Source organism: Mauremys reevesii, linkage group 11, assembly GCF_016161935.1.
Source record: "Mauremys reevesii isolate NIE-2019 linkage group 11, ASM1616193v1, whole genome shotgun sequence".
In the NCBI taxonomy this organism is placed as follows: Eukaryota; Metazoa; Chordata; order Testudines; family Geoemydidae; genus Mauremys; species Mauremys reevesii.
In genome coordinates, this window is record NC_052633.1 from 57100399 (window position 1) to 57127228 (window position 26830).

Below are 26830 nucleotides of genomic sequence, written 5' to 3' on the forward strand. Positions count from 1 at the left end.
TTAACATCACAGGAACATCAGAGAATTAGTTTCATTCAGTTAGAAGGTATAGCCTTACTGACATCCTCTTGAGTTTATAGGACTCTTTTTTTAAAGAGTATTGTAAAATGAACTTTTGATACTTCTGAAAAACATGATATGCTCCTTTCTGGTTTTTCAGGCCTTTCTTCAATAATGCTAAAGTGTACTCTTCATTGAGGTGGCCTCTGCATATTCATTCTTGGGAGGTTGTGTCACTGAACTTTAGGAACATTTTCTTTGAATCTCGGCCGCGGCTCCGGTGGCTGGGCTGGGGCTGGGATTTAAAGGGCTCAGAGCTCCCCGCAGCCCAGAGTCCTTTAAATCCCGGCCATAGCTCCGGCAGCCGGGCAGGGGCCGGGATTTAAACGGCTCAAAGCTCCCCACAGCTGCGGGCAGCCCAGAGCCCTTTGAATCCCAGCCATGACTTCGGCGGCCGGGCTGGAGTTGGGATTTAACGGGTTCAGAGCTCCCCGCGGCTGCGGGCAGCCCAGAGCCCTTTGAATCCTGGCCACGGCTCTGGCAGCCGGGCTGGGGCCAGGATTTAAAGGGCTCAGGGCTCCCCTCAGCGGCAGGAGCTCTGGGCCCTTAAATCCTGGTCCCAGTGGCAAAACTCGGGGTTCCCCCCTGGGGTGCTCCCAGCCACCTCTTCAGCTGGGAGCCCTGGTTGATTTAAAGGCCCTCAGTCTCCCAGCCACAGCTGGTGCCCCAGGGCCTTTAAATCTTAAGAGGCCACGCCTCTTACAGATGAGGCCATGCCTCTTATGAATGAGGCCACGCCCCCCTCAGGACTCTGGCAGTACCGGTAAGTCCCATAAGTTACTTTCACCCCTGTGTGAGACTGTATCAAAAGCCTTACTAAAATCAAAATATACCAAACGTACTGCTTCCCCTCATCCACAAGGCTTGTTACCCTATCAAAGAAAGCTATTAGGTTGGTTTGACACAATTTGTTCTTGAAAAATCCATGCTGACTGTTACTTATCACTTTATTATCTTTTAGCTATTGGATAACTGATTGCTTGATTATTTGCTCCATTATATTTTTGGGTACTGAAATTAAGCTGACTGGTCTGTAATTCCCTAAATTGTTCATATTCCCCTTTTTATAGATTGCTATTATATTTGCCCTCTTCCAGTCCTCTGGAATCTCTCCCCTCTTCCATGAGTTTTTGAAGATAATCACTAACGGCTCAGATATATCCTCAGTCAACTCCTTGAGTATTTTAGGATGTATTTCATCAGGCCCTGGTGACGTAAAGACATGTCACTTGTTTAAGTAATTTTTAACTTGTTCTCTCCCTATTTTAGCCTCAGTTACTGCCTCGTTTTCATGGGTGTTCACTATATTAGATGTCCGATCACTACTAGCCTTTTTGGTGAAAACTGATCATGGCCACTATGACATCAAAAAGTTGTTGTCACACAGAATAGGGTCTAAGGCTGTAGTATCTATGTTTTCAATGAGCACTAAGGTTACATAACCATCAAAAAGATCACTCTGATAATTGAGCCCAGTGGGAAATTTCTGCAATGCCAAAGCCAAATTTGACTTCTGCATAATCCATCTGTACTGGGAGCTCAACAAGTACCTATGAAATCTATTACAAAGGCATACTGGTATTATATTAGCATAAGAGGTGGCCTCAGCATCACAAAGATTTTTTCCATTTTAACATGCCAGGACAGGGACTACCCTTAATGCCTATGAACCTGCTTCTTTCTTTCTTGATCAGTGTGGACAACACTTGTCACTCAGGCCCATCACCTGGGCATCCTTTTTGACTCAGGCTTCTTTCTAGGTTCTTACATACAGGCTATATCTATATATTGTTGGGGTTTTTTCTGCATAACATGTCTAAGATACACCCTTTCCTATCTATACACACAGAACTGTACCTCTCATCCAAGTTCTCAGCATCTCATGTCTCAATTACCATAACGTCATTCTCTCTGGCTTTAACAAATGCAAGCTTACTTCACCCATATCCATTCAGAATGATGCTGCAAAGGTCATTTTCCTATTGCATCACTTTGACCATATCACCCCTCTTTTTATATCACTCCACTGGCTCCCTCTTCTCTTTTGTATCAAACAAGATTTGCTTATCTTCACTTTCAAGACCCTTCACAGTCAGTCTGCATTCTATCTATCATCTCTCATTTGCTGTTGAGCTGCTAGTGCTCACTCCTGATCAGCTGCTGATGTTGGTCTCCATGGCCCCTTTTGTTAAATTTAAAAAACCAACACCTTTGTGTTTTCTCCCATGCTCCCTCTCATGTTTGGGAGGCACTCCCCATAAATATCCACAAAGCCACCTCATTATCCACATGCAAATCCTTCCTCAAAACTTTCCTTTGCCATGATGCTTATTAAAAACTGGACTATGTTTAGGCTGCCAGTGTGCAGAGACCACTGCCTATCATGCTGACCAATGTTGTCTCATTGTTTACTTGTACTCCCCCATCTAGTTATATTCATGAGTCATCTCTTGTCTTATATTTAGAATGTAAGACCCTGTAGGGTAGGGACTGTCTTGTTGTTGTGTGTTTCTACTGCACCTATCGCAATGAGGTCTTAGTCACTATGGTAATAAAAATAATAAATAATAGTAATAATGATATAATCAGTGAGGGGTCCTCTTCAGCACTATCTCCTCTCCTCAAGTGGGTCATCAGTTCCAGGATCCCATTGTAACCATGCCTTAATGTGTCACACCCGAGGATGACAAATTCAGGACGAACTGCTGAGGAGTAGGGCAAACCCAACCAAAACTGGTGGTTATTCTTTTGTAAGATATACCAAAACAGCCACAAAAGTAAACTCCTGTTTCACCACACTGGCTAGCAAGAAAACATAAAGGTAGTTTCCTCAGGCATTCCAGGTCTTATTTCACCACCAAAAACACTGGGTTCAGAGATGAGTGGTTCTTTACAACCAGTCTCATCAAATAATAAGTTCTTCTGATCCCAAAGGACCAGCCACACACCCAGGTCAATATATAACTTTGATCTTACCCAAAAATCACACTGATATCAATCCTTTAGTATCTAAAATGTAAAGGTTTATTTATAAAAAGAAAGAAAGAAAAAAATGTGAGAGTTAAAGGAGTCAGTTACATACAGTAATGACAAAGTTCTTGGTTCAGGCTTGTAGCAGTGATGGAATAAACTGCTAGCTTAAGTCAAATCTCTGGAGTACCTCCACAGCTTGGATGGGTCTTTCAGTCCTTTGGTCAGAGCTTCAGTTTGTAGCAAAGTTCCTCCATAGGTAAGAAGCAGGAATAAAGACAAAATGGAGGTGTTTCCAGGGCCTTTTATAGTTTTTGCCAAGTGGAGGGCACCCCATTCTTCTTACTGTGGATAATTACAGCAACAAGATGGAGTTTGGAGTCACATGGGCAAATCATATGTTCATGCCCATTTTCCCTCAGTCATTGCAGGAAGCCATTACCTACACTCCGGACAGCACATTTACATGACCATCCACTCAGTGTAGATGGGCGTCTCCCATGGTCCATTTTCAATCAAGTGTTTCTTGATGAGCCACTTAATTTGAACAGTTCTCCAAGATGTGCTGGTGAGCTACTTTGTGGGTGTTACCCCAGGAGCAAACATTTGAAATCCAAGTATAGAGCCAATACTTACAACTTAAAATAAAAAATGATACATGCATACAGATAGCATAATCATAACCAGCAAATCATAACCTTTTCATAGACACCTCACTCAACAACCTTTGTACAATATTTGCTGCAAATATATAACAGTGGTTGCAACAATGATCTATATGGTCGTATTTTAATCAGATAATGTCACACCCATCCACAACTAAGTGCTTATTAGGTGCTGGAAGATAAGATCCGGAATTTTCTAACCTATGCCACTCAGGGCTCATTGGTTATTTGAGTAAGGGACAAATTAGGTCATACTTTCTCATTGGAAAGGATGTCAAAAATATTTGACTCCTTGGGACCACAAGAGGGCATTTGTGTGGCTCCAACAGGTATTACTTTCCAAAAAGTCCGTGAAACATGGCAGTACAAGGGGATACTGTCTATAATGAGGCAGCTCTATAAGAATTACATTTATTATGGTAAATGACCATTTGTCTGGGTATTTAAAACCAATGAAGGCATCTAAATTTTTCTTTATCAATTCACTTAGTGAGCTAATGCCTCTATATAAAGAAAGTTCATCAGGGTGCAAGACTAATGCTAACACATGCAACAAATACTCCTGGAAACTGACCTGAGGAGTCATTAGAATTCATACTCATATTATGAACTTTAATCCTTTTCCCATCAGACACACAAGTGCCAGAAAACGTGAGTTTATACATGCCTTGATGTCAGAAATGTAATATAAGCTTTCTCTGCTTCAGTTTTCCTTCATCTTTCATTATTTGTTTAGAGGTAACACCTTTCATTGGACTAACTAGGAAAAAAAAACGTTGTACAGACAAATCATTTGGGCATAAAAATCCCTTTCAACTTGTCTCAAAATTCCTTCATTCTGTACCACTCTTAACTAAGCAGTCGATTGTCCCATCCACTTCCAAGAACAGGTATTGACGAATGCAGAAAGAGTGAAGTTGATTCTCCCCTTCTTTCCACCTGTTCATTAACTCACTCTTCACAGTCAATTCTGTTCTATTTGTTAAGTACATCAGTAGATGTCGCATACAACCAATTTGGTTTTTGTTTGTTTATTTGTTTTTATTTTATCTGTCAGGCTTCCACCAGACTAAGATTGCAACTATTATTTCTTAGATTGTTCAAAATGAAAGATCATTGACATGTGTAAACTTCATCCATCCTGACTAAATTCACTTTGAAAAAAAGAGCATTTTCTCAATGAGATACATAGAGAAATTAGTTGCATAATTGTAATTAACATACAGTTCAATACAATTTAATTTTTGTGTATGGTCCTTTGTATATGTCAAAAACACTTTACAGAAATAGTACATTATCCTAGAAGAAATAATGTTGAGATTTCCAGAAAAATGGGGGAGCGGGAAAGAATGTTAATGGAGTGAAAGAGTTGAGATAAATGTGACTTTTCACAAGAATGAGGACCTCAGTCATAGCTATGGGCTAAGCAAATCAAGATAAGAAGATGGGCAAGAGATAGAGGGATTTAGATATGTGTATAATTTGCCCGAAGGTATTGTCCAAGATTAAAGCAAACAATGAAATGTCAGAGGACCAAAGTCAGAAGTTTAAATGATTTCATAATGGAAGATGTAAACAGATGGTTTTAAGCTTCCAACAGGAATTTCAATAGATCAATTAAAGGGGTTCAATTTAAACTACTAGATGAAGATACTGGTAACACCAAATTGTTTTCTGAGGAGCTGAAGAAAAATAACAATCTATAACCCTGAAAGCTGTACTGAGATCAAATAGAATAAGGGAAAGGAGTTATTAAATACCTTGAGAAGGGTGCTTTCTGCAATGTAAGGGTGTCCAGCTAGTTTGAGGGCAGTCAAGATTATTGTGCTGGAAGTATTACTCAGAAAAGTGAGAGAAGATCCACTTTCTCCATATCCTTTCTCAGGAGCATATTGTGAACTTTGGTAAATTGATGAGCAGTTACTTGCACAAGTATTTTGATTTACTTCAGTGGGACTACTCACAAATGTGAGTAAGAGCTTTGCAATCTAACCCAACCTTAAGGAAAGGGAAATAGGTAAGTAGGAAACTGTGAAGTATAGGTTTTCTATGAGATGGTGATAATTAAAGTTTTGAGCATGCCATACAGAGATCCATTGGAGATGTTGATAATACTTTTTAGTCTTCAGAATTGATTACAGATGTTTATTAATGATAATGGAGTGATATTAGCGACAAAAGTAGGAAGGTAGGAGACAAAATAAGACTGGAGGAGAGTCTGGTGAAGTGTTTTGTTCACTGTTGGAACGAAGGAATGAAGTGCTTGGAAGTTTGTGTTCAGCTGAATCCTAGAACAGTGGACTGATACATTTAATCCAAGTATGTATTATCTTATGATGAGTGTTTTTCCCCCTAGATATCAATGAATGCATGATATTTGGCACCTGTTCACATCAATGTACTAATATTAAAGGATCATACAAATGTATATGTGAGAGAAATTATAAGGAAAAGAATAACAGCTGCATAGCAAAAGGTAAGGCTACAAAAATTATACCTAATTAATAATATTTAGTTAATTACTTACATAATTATTTACATATTTAATGCATACTACTGTATTTTGACTTTATAATTCATGTTAAGAAAAATGAGTCAAATATTTCAAACAATGTAGATTTACTTGTGATCATCAAGAAAGCCATCTTTCCAAGTATACATAAGCAAACTATCCCTTTGCCTGCATGTGTTTTACATTTCTACCAACTACAATTTCTCCTGTTTAAATATGTTTTCCAACAAGGATAAGACACATAATATTAATATTAAAACACAAATGACTGAAAAGTGAGATAAAGATGTTATTTAATAATGTAGGTGTTGTGTTGAAGTTTGAGAAGCCTGGGAGCAGAATCAGATTTTTTTCATGGACACATTTTCTAATGTTTGGAGCAAATGACTGGGTATTTGGAGGCTTTTTCACTGGTTTGCTGAGCAATCTTGGACAAATCACCTAGGGCCCCATTACCAAAGGTATTTAGGCACCTAATTCACATAGGCACTTTTGAAAATCCCACTAGGCACCCATCTGCCTCTTTAGGTACCCAAGTACTTTTTTGAAATCTGACCTTAATCTCTCTGTGCCTCAGTCCCAAACTGGAAGTGGGACAATAATATTTACCCACTGTAGCATAATGCTTTGAAGTGAATACATATGCATATATTATTATTGTTGGCAAAATGCTCGTCGATAATGGACTGTGTTAAGGAATGAGTGTTGTATGCTCCTCCACATTATACAACATTTAGGGGACCAATTTTCATTGACTTAAAAGGAAAACAAGCAATAATCCTCCGCCTGAGTGCAATAATTTAAATTTCTATTCTCTATTGAAATGTCATTTTTCAGTTGTTGGATATATGAAAGTATGTCCACAGTTCTTCCATAGTAGTTCCTAACAATCCTACAGTGGAGGTGAGGTTATAGTGTATTGTGGGTGGCAACCGTCAATGCCATATGAACACTGAATGCCCCATTTTTTCTAATGGTGACCTTTCACAGAAGGATGACTCTCTTGAGTCAATATTAAATTTGCTCTACACATAATAAGAACTCTATCAGGGTTCATAATCCTCATTTGCTATTGAGGAACTAATAAGATCAAGATAAAGGATCTTGAGCACACCATGCTGCTGTCGGTGGGTAGCTACTTGTAATCAAGGGTGACACAGAAGAATTTAACATAGGCTTATAATTTAATAAATACTTTTATCTCTTGATCCTTAGTCTTCATACAAGTTTTTGGTCACGTTCATTACCCTGTCTGTCTATGCACCATTCTGGTGGATGGCACAGAATAGTGTGGTATAACTGCATGGCTACTTTTTCTGTTACTATTTCCTGTGAAATAGCTCCCATTATGACATTTTTTTAGCAATAGTGGGGGGAGCAAATGGCACTGAATATCTTATATCCGTAAGACATGAAATCTTGGATGGTAGTTACTGTAAGTCATTTATTGTGGACTAATATGATCTAAATTTTAAAATAAAGCAAAGACCATTAGTGTGCTCTTTATATATCCAATAATTATATATTTTTTTCTCAAACTTCATTTATAGATTTCAGAGAATACTATTTTATATAGATAATATTAATGGTACCCAGGCATTTCAGATAGGTAATAACTGGGGTATCTCAGAGACCACTATGATTAAATGCTGAATTTAATGGTGAACATGGTTCATGACACTACTCCGTTTGTGTTCCCATTGAAGTCAGTTTCAAAACTCTGTTAACTTCAGTGGAAACAGGATCATTGCCCTTTCTTAATTTGTAGAGCAAGTTCAAATAATGCATATGAAATCTTGGCATGTAAAAATTGCCTTTAATGTATGTTTATTTAAGAAATTTTAAAAGTACGTAATTAATATGAAATGAGATATATGTAGTAGTGAGTATTCAAATTATATTGCTATGTTTGCACACTCTCCCCTACCATTCATATGTTGCTTGTGTTTTTAATCAATAAACTCCTTGAGGCAAGGACTGTGTATGGGCATCATCTAGCACACTGCAGGCACTACCAGAGTATTACTACTTCTAATAGTGTGATAGTGTTTATAAGGGTGGGCAAATGCAAACCAAGTGCCCTTGTTAACATTAAGAAATTATACCAAATAAACCTAAAAAAAAATCGATACAAATGAAAAATATTGATTTTTACTAGGTGTTAGTTGAAATTCACTTTATTTTTGTATTTCATTATAATAATCCCCAGGCTCTGAAGATCAAGTTCTCTACATTGCTAATGACACTGATATCCTGGGTTTTATATATCCATTCAACTACAGTGATGTTCATCAACAAATTTCACATGTTGAACATAATTCAAGGATAACTGGGATGGATGTATATTATCAAGGTGATATGATTATTTGGAGTACTCAGTTTAATCCAGGAGGTATTTTCTACAAAAAGCTCCACAGCAGAGAAAGAAGACAAAGTAATAGTGGTTTGATCGTAAGTAAACCAACCTGATAATTGCAAGATGTAAATCTTTGCTTATTTACTTATTTCTCCTTTTCAATGATATATATCCATTTTGTCTAGGTTGGAGAAAATATTAAATGTATACAGATGTATATGCTATATGAAATAAGTTTTACTTGATCAGGACTTTATTCAAATTACACGTGCTTCAAAATAAATCACTAGTACCTTCCTTAGTTATAAACTCTATGGGACAGTAATATTCTGGAGAGGGCTTTGAAGGGTTTTCCGGAGACCCTGGCTATAATTCTGCCATGAAAATGGCTTTACTTATGCTTTACTTGCCTGTGAATGAGATTACCCCCTCTCTGGGTACTACTTAGTAAGACAGATGATTTACCTTGTAGATGATAAAAGTACTTGTAGAGCAAAATTCAAGTAAAGTGCATTTAATATTAGCTTGCCAAGTGGTAGTACTTCCTCCCTTAATTATAGTTATGAAACTTAATTTCATTTAAACAGGAAAACAAACAAATTGTTTCTCTCTTCCCATATACCTTTTCTCTGCAAACACATATATTCCCTGGTACATGAAGCTTATTACAGGCTAATGGAGATATTTTTTAACTATTGGCAGGACATCACTAATACAGGAAGTCTGAGATCTGATGTGGATGTAACTTAATATGTGTGTGTGTGACAGAGAGAGCTTTCAGTGGAAGGAAGGAAGAAAGGATGGAGACCTTGACATAATAATAAGCATTATTGAAAAAACATAAAATGACAAAAAATGGAGTAAGGCTATAAATTGGTATACCTCCAAAAATTCTGAAGGAATTTAAGAGTTGCTAACCATAATAGGCAACCTCTCATTAAAATCAGTTACTATATCTGAGAACTAGAGAATAACACATGTACCCACTGCAAGCCAGATCTTCAGCTGCTGTCAATCACCATAGCTCAACCTTTAATAAAGACCTAAGGGGCAATCCAGGAACACTGACTGAAACAATAGTTAAAAATGAGGGAGAAACCACCACTGCTTTGTGAAGTAAAACTATAAAACTCTAATCTCTTAGAATTCTTTGATCATATAAACAAAGTTGTAGATAAAGGAGAACCAGGTGACATAATTTATTTAGACTTTCAAAAAGTCTTTGACAAATCCCCACACAGCAGGTTATTAAGGAAACTAAGTAATATGAGGGGTAAAGTTCTGTCATGGATTATAAACTGGCTAAGAGACAGAAAATAAACAGTCAGAATAAATGGTTAATTTCCTTGTGCATCTTTAAGTGGCTCACCATTTAAACTTGCTAATAGGACCTTGTTGAGTTGATAAAGGGTTTTAACTATCACCTCTTTTAGAGCCACTCCAGATTCTTTGATCCATGTATTTCCTCTTGTCTCTTCTCAGGCTGTTTTTCACTGCTTTGTCCTTTTTTAATACAGATCTTTTTTACTGGGTCTTTTTCTGGAGGTATTTTTGAGTAGCTAATATTTGCTTTGGTTTGTTTCCTTCTTTCACACAGTTCCATATATCCTCACTTATCCAGAATTTAGGTTTGCTTATTTGGAAACCAATTACAGTTGTTTTGGCATCTATGATACTTTCATGGAGATAGGATACATCAGTGTTATCTTGTAGCACCTGAAATCTGTTGTTGAGTTTAGTTTGAAATTGCTGCTGTAATGACTTGTCTATTAGCCATTGGCTGTCAATTTTGTTGGTGGTTTTAGGGGGTTTGTTTTTGTTAAGTTTGATCTTCAATCTTGCCACACATAAATCTGGTATTTCTGATGTCAGTTCCTATTTATGCTATGACACTGTGGAGAGTTGATCTCAATTTCCTTCAGTACATATATGGTCACTCTGGTTCCTGGTAATCCATCTAGGGAATTCCACATTACCATTTGGATTTTTTTGAGGGGGAATAATTTTCCACCAATTACAAGCCCCAAGACCAGCACAGTTCTAGCAGTCTTTAACTGCTCTCATTTTGGGAACCAGGGCTGTGCTAACTCATTGCTTTCCCCTTTTGTTGTCATAGAGTTTAAGGCTAGAAGTGTCCACCTGATCATCTAGTCTGAAATGCTATATATCACAGGCTAATAACACAATTCAGCCACCCCCACACTAACCCAACAGCCAGAATTAAACCAAAGTATTACTGTCCCCAGGAGACTAAACTATTCTGTGCACAGGCAGAGAACAGGAGGGGCCGAGGTATTATCCCCAACCTTGGCATTGAAGTCTCCCCTTACTAAGCAGATGTAATGCTTGGCAATATTGTCTGTCAGAGCTTGTAGACAATAAAAAAACTGATCTTTGATCTCATTGTTGTCTCATTGTCATTTTCATGTATGGTATTTGAAACCTATCTTGGAGCAATTGTCTGTTAATTAACTTCTAGTGTATAAACTGTTTTTCTATTTGAAAGTCTTAATTAATGATACTTCCTCTGAGTAGTAATCATTTTATTTCTCTGAATATATTCTACTTTTTCATTTTTTAATCTTTTATCAGCTCCTGGCCATCGACATTCACTTAGTCCAAGGATTTCATGATTCTGTTCATTCAGTTCTTTCAGCATCTGCACCGCTTTTATTGTTGCATCCATTGTTCTACTGTTCCACACATTCATCGTTTGTTTTTACCATTAATAAAGAATTTCTCAGAGTCATGGCTTTCCCTCAAACCCACTGTTTCTGCTGAGACAGAATCCATTGCTTTGGCCTGCTGCTTGCCAAAATGGCTGCCTTGTTGCCTTTCTATAGCTTCACTTTCCTGTGAGGATAGGTTCTTGGCTTTAACACTCAATCTCCAACCTGGAGGACCAATGGAATGCTTTTCCTGTTGTCCTGAATCTTTGACCTATCCAGCTTGGGTAACCTAACTAGGAGTTAAAATTCCCACTGGCATAGCTCTTAGGGTTAATGGAGCACACAAGCCTTTGCACCACATCAAGGTGCAGGACCCATGGAAGGGAGGAATGGTTTGAAAAAAACAAATTTGACGCCACTCTTTAATGAAGAATAAGGGGACAATCAGTGCAATGGAAAGACAACAAATTTAAAATGGATAGCAACCAATTGTCTGATCTGGTGTGATTGTTTCTATATCACAAGTATTAAGGACTCTGTTATACTGGAATCCTGTTGCAAGACTTAGTGGATCCTTCTTATAACTTCTCTTCTAAAAGGAAGGAAGGATACTATAACATCCCCATGGGATATGATTTTCATGTATTTAAAAATGAAAAGAGTACATATTCAGTATTTCATATTTATTCCTTTCTTAATGTATATCATTATATTGCTAACTGCCTGACTGATGTTCTCAGGCAAAAAAGAAAAAAGCTTAATATTTGTAAACAGACCTAAATGTCACTTCATCCACCTCCGCAGAAATGCTGAGTTTTTTTCTTAATGTATTTTCAAGTAGTTTTTACTGGAAAATAAAATGAATATTGATTTGGACATTTTACAAAAAAAAAAAAAAGAAGACGCTTGGAACTGCATTAAGGACATTATCACCACTTCCACTGAGGGTAATAATGTGACCTTTGTGCCTGTGTTTATGTAAGTGTTTCAAAATTAGATAATTGATTACATATTAAATATTTTTATTTTATTCTGTTAATTAGTATGAATTCCTGATACTTGTGTTCACATGATAGATATGGACTACCTGAACATGGACTCCATAGTACCATATTCTCCTCTAGACTATAAAATCTCTTCTAGCTGTCATTTCTTGCTTATCAGTCTTCAGACTCCTCTAAGTATCCTTCATCCAATTTCATTTCCCTGGCAAATGAATGTTTTTTTCTTCTTACCTTCTGAGAGGGGGAGCCAAGTTGAGTTTATCTCGCCTGTGCGTGAGGATAGTGAAGTGAAGGAGAGGTGGACAGATCCAGCTGTGCTATATGCTATGTCCCTCCTAAAAATTCAGGGAAGTTCCTCCACTGGCTTTCTAGAGGTCAGGGTCAAGTCACAATGGAAACTTGGGAGGCTAAGCTCAGTAGGTACATTTCTGTGCAAAAGTGGCAGATATCTATGCATAATTAATTCCGCTAAAAGCAGCTCTTCAGTCTCTCAAAAAGGTTTTTATTTGGACAGTCGGGGGGAAGAAAAGGTGGTGAGGGAGTGATTGGTGAATACTGGTACGGTAGGAGCCCCATTCTGTGCAGGTAAGGAGACACAAGAAGAACAGTACAGAAGATCTGTCCCACTGACCCAGCATCTCTTAGACTCAGGCTTCACTTCACTGTGGATCCATGAAGGTATGGGACATAACACCTGCCTCCTCTAGGCCCCCTCAAACTCCACATGGTGAAACTTGCATAGTTTTCTGGACATTCTGTCTTCTTCCTTTGGCTACTCTGCTTGGGGCGATTATATATTCTTATAATTCCACATACTTTTTATTCATTGAAGAATACTTCTGTCTTTCAGCCAATCCAAAGTTGTAAGCAATGATCCAAAATACTCTAGATTCACTCTCTGCTGATTCCATACTATGCTCCCTATTCAGTCACATCCTTACTTTCCTTGGCATTCTATCACACTATCTGTATCTGTGCTCAAAACTAAATAGAATCACCTCAACTTTGCTGATATTTTCTGTTTGCTGCAGCATTTCCCTGATCCTTCCCTATGCTTGCCTTATGTGGTATACTGGAAGCCACTAGTCAAGATGTACTGTATCTTCCCAAACTGCGCTCGTCAGTCAGTGGGTTGTTGGGTTTTTTTTGTTTGTTTGTTTTTTGCAAATCAGTCAATAAATTCCCAAAGAGACTGTCCATCTCTGATAGACCTCTGTTACGTTTGCAAAGCACTCATCTCCCCCTGCTCTAACACATAATTGATCAGCAGGTTAATTAGTTTTCTAAACAATCAATATTACTTTAATGCTGGTGCTTAAATTTGGTATTTGGACATTTGGAAGTCTGACAATTCCTTAATTGTAACTCAGGTTTTTGAAGTGATAAACTGCCAAAGGTTAAATCGTATCTTTTAGTCTAGATTGAGCAGTATCTTTGATCTGTAAATCAGGGTAGTAAACTTGAACAAGCCTCACCTGTGTTTGTAAGTAATTACATTAATACAAAAATCCCTCAGATGAAATTACACTGAGGGATTAGCTTTCCACGGATATCTGCAGATTTCTATAAGTCTATAAACAAGTTAAAGTTTGATTCAAATGGATGCACTAAAATAATTCAGAGTAGATATCAACTCTGACAGAAGCAAAAGATGCATGCATTTTGATCCCGTGAAAACTATATAATTAAACTGGTAATAAGTGATAAAGCTAATAACTGGCATCCTTTGAAACTGGATACATCAATTAATTGGGACAATTTTTTCAAGACAGAGAGAGAGTTGTTGTGACTCAAATTCAGATACTGTTTTTGGTGAAAGAGCATAGAAAGAAAACTGGCAATTAGAAGAACTGTAGTCTAATAAGAACAGAAATGCAGTTTCTGTAAAGCTTTCTGTATATTAGCCTGTAATACAGCAGTGACTTGCCCTATACAAAGCAGTTGCTAGACTATTTTTCTAAATGTATCTTTGTAGAGTTAGATTATTATTTATGGGTTTATTATTTATGGAACATAAAATCATTTTTAATAATTTAGTAATTCTGCCTTTTACAAGCAAGATTGAATGAATTGTGAATGCTGTGTTAATGCACATTAAAAATCAATACTGTAGGCAAATTGCTATTTAACTAGTGTTGCAAATATTTAAGATATATCAAATGTAAAAGATGTAGTTTCACAAATTCATTTTCCAGCGTATCCTCCTTTTTTTTTTGCCAATCTTTCCATTCAATCCACCGTTTCTTTTAGACAGTTACTCTTATTGTTTTTCCATAGTGTTAACTATGCAAACATTGACTGCTAAAGATAAACAATTCTTAAAGTATTGTCTGCACAGATCCATACAGTAACAACTCTCTTAACGTTGTAGTTATGTTCCTGGAAAATGCTACTTTAAACAAAAAAACGTTGAGCGAATCCAATTTCCCCATAAGAATTAATGTAAATGGGGGGGTTAGGTTCCAGGGAATTTTTTTTCACTAGACAAAAGACATTATATACATATACAGTATAAGTTTTAAATAATTTTAAACAAACTATTTAATACTGTATTTACCAATGATGATTGTGAAGCTTGGTTGAAGCAGGGCATAGTGGGGTCTGGGTGTGGGGGCTTGCCAGCACTCCTGCCAAGGAGCAGGGTCGGGGGCTTGCCTGCTCCCCGGCTGGAATGCCGAGCGGGCGGAGTGGGATAAGCCACCGCACCCCAAGCCTGCTCCCCAGCTGGAACGCCAGGTGTGGAATGGGTCAAGTTCCCACTCCCTGACCCTGCTGCCTGGCAGGAGCGCTGGGTGGTTGGGTGGAGCGGGATGAGCCAAACAACCTTATCACGGAACGTTGCGCGACTATAAACGAGTTTGTTCTCTAATAGATCGGCAGCCTAATAACAAAACAGTGTTAACCAGGATGACTTTAAGTGAGGAGTTACTGTACTTTTGAATGTACATGCCACGTCTTCACAAGAGCAACAGTTGGGGCTATACGTGTGTGAACCTTCATTGTATCAGATGCCAGGCCCAAATGAATATAAAGAGCTACCACTCAGTTCCTTCCAGCTATCGGACAACCTAGTCAGAGCTCTCTAGAATTCCTCTGCTTTTTTCTTTTATCTACATAGTTTGTCTTATCCTTAGTGGTACTAGCATACTTTGTACCTTCTATACACTGATGATTCTTACCTGCTGAGGAGATTCTGTCTTTGTGCAGCTTTAACCCAGATGGCTGGGCAAGAATGAGACCCCAAACTCTGGCAATTCCTGACAGAAGGAGCCCTTAGCTTGGTTCAAGGTGACTGTAAATTAGCACCAGGCCCTTCTTCCTTGCTTATGGGCAAGTCAGTGTTAGAATCCCAAAAGGCTTCAGATCCAAAGGGCAGAAAGGGTCCAGTTGATCCAACTAGTGTCATCTGTCGCCCCTTTGGATCCAAGTCAGTAGCCAGTATCATCTGATGGCTGCTTAATAAACTGTGTTAAAGGAGCTGAAGGGTTGTATGTTGCATGATAACTGAAGGCTCCAACATTTCAGGATTATTCTTGCCTGATCTATATCTAATATGGCATTCTCTCAGTTTTGGGAATAAAATATTGCTCTATAATCAGTAATCGTACTGTGATAGTTTCTAAACCCTATGTTGTTACTGTGAATTTTTGAAAATCTTCAGTACATAAGAACATACGAACAGCCGTACTGAGTCAGACCAGTGATCCATCCAGCCTAGTACCCTGTCTTCTGACAGTAGCTAATACTAGATGCTTCAGAGGGAATGAGCAGAACAGGTAATCATCAAGGGATCCATCACCTGCTGCCTATTCCCTGCTTCTGGAAAACAGAGGTTAGGAACACTTCAGAGCACGGTTTTACATCTCTGCCCATCCTGGCTAATAGCCATTGATAGACCTATTTTCCATGAACTTATCTAGTTCATTTTTAACCCTGTTATAGTCTTGTCTTCACAACATCCTCTGTCAAAGAATTCCACAGGTTGACAGTGCATTGTGTGAAGAAATACTTCCTTTTATTTGTTTTGAACCTGCTGCCTATTAATTTCATTTGGTGACCCCTAGTTCTTGTGTTATCGGAAGGAGCAAATAACAAGTCTTATTAATCTCTCCACATATGGAAGCTAATAATTTTTCTTGCCCTTTTCTGAAATTTTTCCAATTCCAATATGTCTTTTTTGAGATGGGGTGACCATGCAGTATTCAAGATGTGGGCCTACCATGGATTTATACAGAGACAATATGATAGTTTGTCTTATTATCTATCACTTTCCTAATGAGTCCAAATATTTTGTTAGCTTTTTTGACTGCCACTGCACATGGAGTGAGTGCTAATTGCTCACTTGTAGTGTTATATTTATTTATATATATATATAGTTGGGATTGTGCATTCCAATGTGCATTACTTGGCATCATTCAACACTCAATTTCATTTTTGTTTTTTTTTTTTCTTTTTCTTTTCTTCTCTTCTTCTCTCTTCTCTTTTAACTTTCTTTCTTTTTTTTCTATTTTTTTTTTCATTTTTTTTTTTTCCCTTTTCCTTTACATTTTTGAATATTTTATTATGAATATGTTGAGTACTACTGGTCAGTAGCACCACCATTCCATGCACTGATCCACTCCTCTCCATTCCTGATTCTGAACTGATTGATTCCTATCTTTGACCAGTCTCTATCCCTAACCAGTGATAACATCTTACCTTCCCTTCCTTATCTTACTTTAGAAGGCTTGAGCCTGAGAGAAGAGGTGAGCTTACTTGTCAAAGTCAAATCCTTATATTATATTATATCATCCATTCATACATGCCACATGCTGTTAAGTATAATTCTAGTAGTCTTTAGAGAAACTTTAGAAAATTCAAATTTTAAAAAAACAACACTCTTCCCTCCCAAATATGTATTATTATGTATGTATCTGACAAATCTTTTACTATAGTTTTCACCAATTTGCCTATTAATACTAGTAGGTTAGGTTAGGTTTAGGGTCTCACCTCTTTACCTTCTGAGCTGACAAATGGGGAATGCAAACTAACCTAAACCTAAATAAAATATAATTTCTGCCATCCACCAACCCCACCCGTGTATTGGGACGGGGACACAGTCAATCCAAAATCCTCCCTCAATCCCCAACTCCCTGGAGTTCTTACACCTTACACCTAGGAGAACCTAGCCATTCCCCCCCATTCCCCCCCCCCCTCCCTCCCCTTTTCCAGGAGAGATCAACTACAGAGGATGCCCCCTCCCCTCCTCCTCCCCCCTCCCCTTTCCCTGAGAAAAGGAAACGATCAACCAAGTCAGAAAAGATTTATTAAATAAAAAAAAAAAGAAAAAAGTCTCTGTCTCTACCAAGAAATAGAACCATAGCCAAAAATAAAATTATTTTTGGAGAGAGAGATTCTCCCCCTTTTCTCAGTAAAAGTAATAACAGTACAGAATTAAAAGAAATTCTATAAAAAACACAGAACTGCAAAATAGAAAAAAAAGTATAAAGAATACTAGTTCCTACTAAATACTCACTAGCTTGAATAGAAGAATTTATTGCAGAAACCTGTGAAGATGTCTGGTGACTTAACTCCACTCCCTCCCTTAACTCTAAAAAAAAAAAACAGAAGAAAAAAAAAACCTCTCCACAGATTTGAAAAATATCTTGTCCCTGATTGGTCCTCTGGTCAGGTGTTCACAGGTTCTGCTTGTTAACCCTTTACAGGTAGAAAAAAAACCTTAACCCTTAACTAACTGTTTATGACAACCAGCCTGTAATTGTCAGGATTGCCTCTGGAGCCTTTTTAAAAAATTGGCTTCACATTAGCTCTCCTCTAGTTATCTGGTACAGAAACTGATTTAAATGATAAGTTACATACCACAGTTAATAGTTTTGCAATTTTACATTTGAGTTCTTTCAGAACTCTTTGGTGAATACCATCTGGTTCTGGTGACTTATTATGGTTTAATTTATCAATTTGTTCCAAATCTCCTCTGACACATGAATCTGGGACAGTTCCTCAGATTTGTTACCTAAAAAGAATGGCTCAGGTTTGGGAATCCTCAGCCATGAAGATTGATACAAAGAATTAATTTAGTTTCTCTGCAATGGCCATATTTTCCTAGAGTGATCCTTTAGCATCTCAATTGTCCAGTGACCCTACTGGTTGTTAGCAGGCTTCCTGTTTGTGATGTACATACAACATTTTTTGCTCTTACATTTTGAGTCTTTGGCTAGCTGTTCTTCAAATTCTTTTCTAGCTTTTCTACTTATATTTTTACATTTCACTAGCCAGAGATTATGCTCCTTCTATTTTCCTCAATAGGATTTAACTTCCACTTTTTAAAGAATGCCTTTTTGCCTCTAACTGCTTTTTTACTTTGTTGTTTAGCCACGGTGGTATTTTTTTGGTCCTCTTACTATGTTTTTTAATGTGGAGTATAAATTTAAATTGAGCCTCTATTATGGTGTCTTTATAAAGTTTCCATGCAGCTTGCAGGGATTTCACTTTGGGCACTGTACCTTTTAATTTCTGTTTAACTTCCTCATTTTCCTCTTTCTGAAATTAAATACTACTGTAGTGGGCTGTTTTGGTGTTCCCCCGCCCCCACAAGGATGTTTAATTTTATTATGTTATGGTCACTAATACCAAGTGGTTCTGCTGGATAGCTAATATCCCCCATTATTTTTTAGTTTAATTTTATAGCCTTTCTAATCTCCCTGAGCATTTCACAGTCACTATAACCATCCTGGTCAGGTGGTCAGTAATATATCCCTACTGCTATATTCTTATTATTCAAGCATGTAATTACTATCCATAGAGATTCATGGTAGTTTGGTTCATTTAAGATTTTTACTTCATTTGACTCTAGGCTTTCTTTTACATATAGTGCCACTCCCCACGCTAGTACATCCTATTCTATCCTTCCAATATATTTTGTACCATGGTATTACTGTGTCCCATTGATTATCCTCATTCTACCAAGTTTCTGTGATGCCTGTTATATCAATATCCTCATTTAATATGAGGTATTCTAGTTCACCCATCTTAGTATTTATATTTCTGGCATTTTTATACAAGCACTTAAAAATTGTCACTTTTTAGCTGTTTGACATTATGTGATGTAATTGAATGGGACTCTTTTACATTTGACTGTTTCTCATCATATCTTACCCATTTTTTATCACTTTCCATCCTCTCCTCCTTACTAGGATATAGAGAATCTCCATTAATAGATCGTCCCCTAAGGGATGTCTCCTCCACACCTGTTGGATTTCCTTTACTCCTTCATTTAAAAACTGCTCTACGTTCTTTTTAATTTTATGTGCCAGCAATCCAGTTCCATTTTGGTTTACGTGGAGCCTATCCTTCCTATATAGGCTCCCCATTTCCCTAAAGGTTCCCCAGTTCCTAATAAATCTAAACCCCTCCTTTCTACACCGATGTGTCATCCATGGATTGAGACTCTGTAGTTGTGTCTGTCTAACTGGCCCTGCACATGGAACTTGAAGCATTTCAGAGAGTGCAACCATAGAGGTCCTGGACTTCAATCTCTTACCTAGCAGCCTAAATTTGGCTTCCAGGACCTCTCTCCTATCCTACATGTACCACAGTCACTGGCTCCTCTCTATCACTACATGTAAGTCTGTCTAGATGTCTCAAGAGATCCACAATCTTCACACCCAGCAGGAAAGTCACCAAGTGGTTCTCTCAATCATCGCAAAACCCAGCTACCTGTTTCTAATGACCAAATCCCCCATTACTATTATCTGTCTCTTCCTAATAACTGGAGTTCCCTCCCTGAAGAGGTATCCTCAGTGCAAGAGATACCCTGGCATCATCTGGAAGGAGGGTACCCACTACGGGATCATTTCCCTCTGCTCCAGTTTGATGTTTTCCTTCTATGAGATGTTCATCCTCCTCAGTAGTACAGAAGCTGTCAGACCGGGGTTGAGACTGTTCTTCTGTGTAGAATTAGTCTCCACAGCATAAAGTTGTTGATCTCAAGTCTAACCAACTGAATCATTCTTCAGAGATAATAGACATCCTAATTAGTTAGAAACAACACTATTACAGGATGAGAATTTGCTTGCAACCCCAAACTCTCAAATAAGTGAAAGTATATTTAGTTGCAGAGATTACTTAAGAAATATTACTAACAATTGTGTATCCTTTATGTTCCTATTTATTTATCCTTATTCTGTCCTGTTAGAGGGATGCTGTCAGCATTGTTACAGAACCCTATCATACTCCTATCATATGGTTAATGGCAGAAGTAGGGGGATTGTCTGCTCACTGTACCAGAAATTAGGAGCCCCAACCCCATTCTCCACCTTCTTTAGAAGATATCTCCTCCTAATGCGATTCCAGTTTTTCAGGATACTGGATCCTGAACAAATAGCTGCTCTGGCCACTTGCCAGTTTCCAACAAAATGAATTGTACAGCCTTACCTAATCACCAAGGCCCTGGGCTGCTGAGAAGAAAGTGGGGAAAAATCCACACAGCTCAGGCCAATCTTGTAGTAAGGGAGAAACTTTTTTCTCAAACTCCAAAAGGTAACTAGCATGAGGCCCCCAAGCCCAGCCCTGCTCTAGTCAAAAGAGGGACGGGGACAGCTTTTCTTCTCAGCACAGAATGGCAGCCTGGATCAGGACTGGCGCCAGCTTTTTTGCTGCCCCAAGCAGTGGAAAAAAAAAAGGGGGGGAGTGAAGGACCCTCTGCCGAATTGCTGCCGAAGACCTGGATGTGCCACCCCAATAACGGACGGAGTGCTGCCCCTTTCTATTGGCCACCCCAGGCACCTGCTTCCTTCGCTGGTGCCTGGAGCCGACCCTGGCCTGGATAGAGGGAAGGGGTTAAAGCCCTCAATGGTGGGTACACAGGAACCATTGGGCTTATGCTTTATCCTGTCATTCAATCAATCAGCCCCCTAAAGCCCACAAGAAGGCTGAGTGCAGGGCCGGCTTTATGAACTGCGGGGCCCGATTTGAATACTCGGCAGCGGTCCAGGGCTTCAGCGGCACTTCAGCAGCGGGGGGTCTGCTCTGGGTCTTCCGCAGCACTGAAGGGCACGCCACTGCCGAAATGCCACCAAAGACCTGGAGCAGACCCTGTGCCACTGAAAACCTGGAGTGGACTGCCGCCGGGTGAGTAAAAAAAATTAACAAATTAAAAAGGCGCCTAAGGCATGGAGCCCTCTTAGACGCAGGCGCGGGGCCCGATTCTGGGGAATCGGCCTAAAGCTGGCCCTGGCTGAGTGCTCAGAAGAAGGGAAGCAACCCTTAAAGGAGCCACAGGTATTCTTTCCCCTGGTGTCTGAGGTATTATTCAAAAGAATACTAGGCCCCAATACGATCATAGAATCATAGAATCTCAGGGTTGGAAGGGACCTCAGGAGGTCATCTAGTCCAACCCCCTGCTCAAAGCAGGACCAAACCCAACTAAATCATCCCAGCCAGGGCTTTGTCAAGCCTGACCTTAAAAACCTCTAAGGAAGGAGATTCCACTACCTCCCTAGGTAACCCATTCCAGTTCTTCACCACCCTACTAGTGAAAAAGTTTTTCCTAATGTCCAACCTAAACCTCCCCCTCTGCAACTTGAGACCATTACTCCTTGTTCTGTCATCTTCTACCACTGAGAACAGTCTAGATCCATCCTCTTTGGAACCCCCTTTCAGGTAGTTGAAAGCAGCTATCAAATCCCCCCTCATTCTTCTCTTCTGCAGACTAAACAATCCCAGTTCCCTCAGCCTCTCCTCATAAGTCATGTGCTCCAGCCCCCTAATCATTTTTGTTGCCCTCCGCTGGACTCTCTCCAATTTATCCACATCCTTCTTGTAGTGTGGGGCCCAAAACTGGACACAGTACTCCAAATGAGGCCTCACCAGTGCTGAGTAGAGGGGAATGATCACATCCCTCGATCTGCTGGAAATGCCCCTACTTATACAACCCAAAATGCCGTTAGCCTTCTTGGCAACAAGGGCACACTGTTGACTCATATTCAGCTTTTCGTCCACCGTAACCCCTAGGTCCTTTTCTGCATGCAAGCAGATCATTAAGTCTGTATGGTGTCCAGTGAAGTCAGTGGAGCTCTCCCTCGGCAAAGGGATTTCTCAGCGCAGATCAGATTACAGAGTATAAATTAATATTAAAAGACATTGTGCCTGCAAAATATAATTTAATTAAAAGTTTTGGCAAATATCCATATTTTATTTTTTGCTTGGAATGATTTGTCTCAAAAATGATTTTTTGCTTGGAATGAAGGCCTCAGTGCTACTGTTGGTTAATTAATAATAATAGCAAAACACTAACAAGTAGAACTAGCCTGCAAATGCTAACAATTTTTAAATGAATTCATTTCTTTTCTGTATTTTTTTAAGTATATAATGTCAGTAGCCCCCTTTTCTAATACAGGAGTGCCATATGATATATTTGTTTAGACTTTTCCAATCTTACTCTGACACTGTTTTCAAAGCAACACTGTTTAGTGTGTGCTGTGACTGAGTTTGCTTCTTTAATCTTCATTTAAATAGAAAGTTACGATCCTGTCAGTTTTTAGAACATAAAGGATCCCATGGCATTTTTGCAGGACTAAGGATTTACATACAATGAACTACCTTAATTCCCCATGCAGTCCTTATTATATTGTCTAGAAATTGAACTGACCTTAATTTTATTTAAAAAAAAATCCTGTACATGTCTTTCTGCTATTATAGGACACCTGAGGCAAAGAAGTTATTCTAAGATTTTCCTCCCCTTTGTAGTATTTTGTCACCATGTTTGGAAAAATATAGACATTTCCTTCTAAAATAGTTTAATACTATTTTATAGAAAAAGACAAACACAAATTGAATATGTGTGAAGCCCTAAATCTCAGATTATTTGCCTCTTTCTATTAGAGAAAACAGTGATACATTCCTGGCTTGCAAAATGTACAACTTTCTATAGGAGTTCTGATAAATATGAGAATTACATTTTTCATAACTGTATTTCCCAAACTTCATTTTATTTTTTCTTTAAGTTCTGATCCTGCAATCTGCTCCACCTGGGAGCACCTTATAGTGTCAGAGCCATAATTGTGGCCATGAAATTGTAATAGATACATTACAACTCGGAGTTATAAAAATGTATTCAGTTATTTAAGAGTCTTAATTCTAACCCAATAGTTTTGAAACTATGCTGTTTATTTCTGTGTAACATTTAAAAGTGTGATTCAGTGGAGTTATATTCCATGATGTCTGGGTCCTCCAATAGCCACAAAACTAGCTTTAGACAAATCCTCTCATAAATATCATCTAGTATAATGTGTATAGATGTACAGTTTCAATGGCTGATGTCAGTAAGCAACTTGTCAATCAGCTAAAGAAGAGAAGCCGTGCTAAAAAATATCCTTTCTGCTATATTCCAAGACTCTGCAGAACCAACCAGAATGAACAGAATTTATGCCATTCATTACATAATAAGATTGTACTTATCCTTGGCAGAGTCCTGGACAGCCATGTTTTAGGATTCCATTCAAGATTTTTTTTTTTCAGCAGCAGCTCTCCCCTACAAGCTTTGCTTCAGACTCCAGGGCTATACTTCTGTGATGGATTTACTGCAGGCGTGTCCCCTTGTGGCTCATTGTAGCATAACAAAACTCTCTTCTCTCTAGTACACCTGCCATTGGTTGCTCTGGCTGCTCAGTGGCCTCTCTTTCCATAATTCAGCTCTCTGACCAGGTCACAATTTAGACCCACCCTTTTCGGGGTAACAAAGTCCAACAAATAAAAGTTCAGATATCATTACAAAAAAGTCTTTGGCCCTAATTCTGGGCTCTGTGTTCTTCAAACCCTTCTCTCAGGGCTCTCCACTATCCTTATTCCCTTCTTGGGCCTCACGCCACCTCATCAGTGGGTGGTCAGGGAACTACGCCTCCCACTTTATTTTTGGATTACAGCCCAGGGCTTTGTAGTAAGCAGGCAAGTTTTGTCTATTCTGACCTGCCCCAGCTACCTCCCTGGGCTCTTTCCTGCCATAGCCTTCTATCAGGCCTTCTCCACACAACCTCTCCAGGTTCACCCTCTTCTCAGACTTACAAGGTTTTCCCCTGAAATCCCTCATTAAATCGCAAACCAAAAGTATAAACATAAACTGAATTCCTCTTCAGACTTGGCCTTTACATGCCTCTTAAGTTCCATTTGTTGTTCTTCCTCTGAACACCTTCCACAGTGCTCTCCCTGTAGTCTGGATCCTGCCCTCTTATCAGGTCTTACCACTGGAGTCTGCTCCACTCCCTGTGGCTGCTTTGTCTTTCTCTCTCCTGGCCCCCATCGGACATCTCTATTCAGGAGAGGGTCTCCCAGGATAGGGTACGACCCCTATCATAGTTGGCTAATATCAAACCATCTTCCTCCAGCCCTTTAGAATTACAACCAGTATCATTTTGTTTATTTCAATACCAGTAGCTCCATCCTTTGAATAATAATATTGATTTTGATATTCCACACCTTAGCACATGCTAGTGCTCTTTCCTTAACAAGTACAATGGTAATAGCCTCAATCAGAAGTTCAAAAAAATGTGTTGAAATTGCTCTTCCATGTGACACCGTACTGTGAAACCAACCTGCTGATGGACATTACCCACTGGAGAAACCTTTCTATGCTACTAAATATTTTCGAGTATTCAACCCACAGTTTGTGCACTTGTACCCATACAATTGTAAGTGATTGTGTAGCTCAGTATTATAACCAGCCAAACACATATCACATAAATGTGCAGAATCATAGAAATGTAGGTCTGGAAGGGACCTTGAGAAGTCATCAAGTCCAGCCCTCCACACTGAAGCAGGACCAACTAACCTAGACCGTCCCTGATGGATGTTTGTCCAACCTGTTCTTAAAAACTTGTAGAGACAGGGATTCCACAACCTATCTTGAAAGTCACATCCTAACTATCCTTATAGTTAGAAAGCTTTTCCCTTGCTGCAGATTAAGTCCATTGCTTCTTGTCCTACCTTCAGTGGACATGGAGAACAATTAATCATAGTTCTATTGTCCTCTTTATAACAGCCCTTAACATGCTTGAAGACTGTTATCAGGTCCCTCCCTACCCCTTTTCTGAAGATGAAGCAGGCCCAGTTTTTTTCCATAGGTCAGGTTTTCTAAATCCTTCTAAAACTTTGATCATTTTGTTGCTTTCCTCCTTTGTATTTCAAAGGTATGAATTTATTTGTATTTAAGTAATTAAACAAGTTTTATAAGATTTATGTTATAAAATAATGGATCTGTTAATGAACGGAAAAAATATGTGACTATATGTCTACTGTAAAAGGTAAATTTCATAATTATGACTTTAAAATTTGCTCCTTCTAGTGTCCTGAATTCAAAAGACCCAGGGATATTGCTGTTGACTGGATTGCTGGAAATATTTACTGGACTGATCATTCTAGAATGCATTGGTTCAGTTATTATACAACTCACTGGACAAGTTTAAGATACTCCATCAATGTAGGACAGTTGAATGGACCAAACTGTACAAGGTTGCTTACAAATACAGCAGGAGAACCATATGCAATTGCTGTAAATCCTAAAAAGGGGTATGTTGTTTCTGTACAACACAATAAAATGCCATTCTATTTTATAAATAACAAACATACATAGAAGTTTGAGCAAAGCAAACATGACTTACTGCATAATAATGTCTACAAATGTGTAAATTTGGTTAAGTTATTTAGCCTCTCTGCTTCAGTTTACCCATCTGCAAAATGAGGTTAATATTCCTCATCTCTCAAGTGTTTTGTGAGACTTACAATAATATAATGTCTGTTAAATATCTCAAGATCATTCGAAGAAAGGTGCTATGTAAGTTTAAGGTATTAACATATGCAAATTTGTGGCAACAATTTTATGTTTGATATTTTTAGGATGATGTATTGGACAGTCATTGGGGACCACTCTCACATAGAAGAAGCAGCTATGGACGGTACTCTAAGAAGGATATTGGTACAGAAGAATTTACAAAGACCTACAGGTACATGGCATTTCAAATTCCCCATTAAAAGGTAGCCTTGTGTGGATTTCTTGGCTCAATTCCAATTTTGCAGTCCTAAAAAATTCTATAATTTTATATTCTGGTAATAAATATACAGTTAAATATTAAATTCATAATATTTTAAATGATGTATATTGAATCTAAATAAGCTTAACACAAGCAAAAAGTCCTGAGGCACTTTATAGACTAACAGCCGTACTGGAGCATGAGCTTTCGTGGGTGAAATCCGACGAAGTGGGTATTGACCCACGAAAGCTCATGCTCCAATATGTCTGTTAGTCTATAAAGTGCCACAGGACTCTTTGCTGCTTTTACAGATCCAGACTAACATGGCTACCCCTCTGAAGCTTAACACAGTAACTTTATAAGACAATATCAAATAACTATATATAGAGAGGGGAATGAACAGAAAAGGGCAATTTTGAGTCATCTACCCCCTGCTATTCAGTCCTAGCTTTTGCCATTTGGAGATTTAGGGACATCCAGAGAATAGGGTTTCATCCCTGACCATCTTGGCTAATAGCCATTAATGAACCCATCCACATGAACTTATATAATTTTTTGTACCGAGTTATACTT

General features: G+C 38.6%; 1 protein-coding gene across 1 annotated transcript in view; it reads left to right on the forward strand.

The window, feature by feature from the left end:
* Positions 1-26830, forward strand: part of LRP1B (LDL receptor related protein 1B) — a 1239928-nt gene that overhangs the window by 1131099 nt on the left and 81999 nt on the right. Inside the window, exons 76-79 of the mRNA XM_039494476.1 lie at positions 6052-6171; positions 8417-8658; positions 25573-25796; positions 26124-26230. Of these exons, the coding sequence (XP_039350410.1) occupies positions 6052-6171; positions 8417-8658; positions 25573-25796; positions 26124-26230 (693 nt within the window). The remainder of the gene's footprint in view (positions 1-6051; positions 6172-8416; positions 8659-25572; positions 25797-26123; positions 26231-26830) is intronic.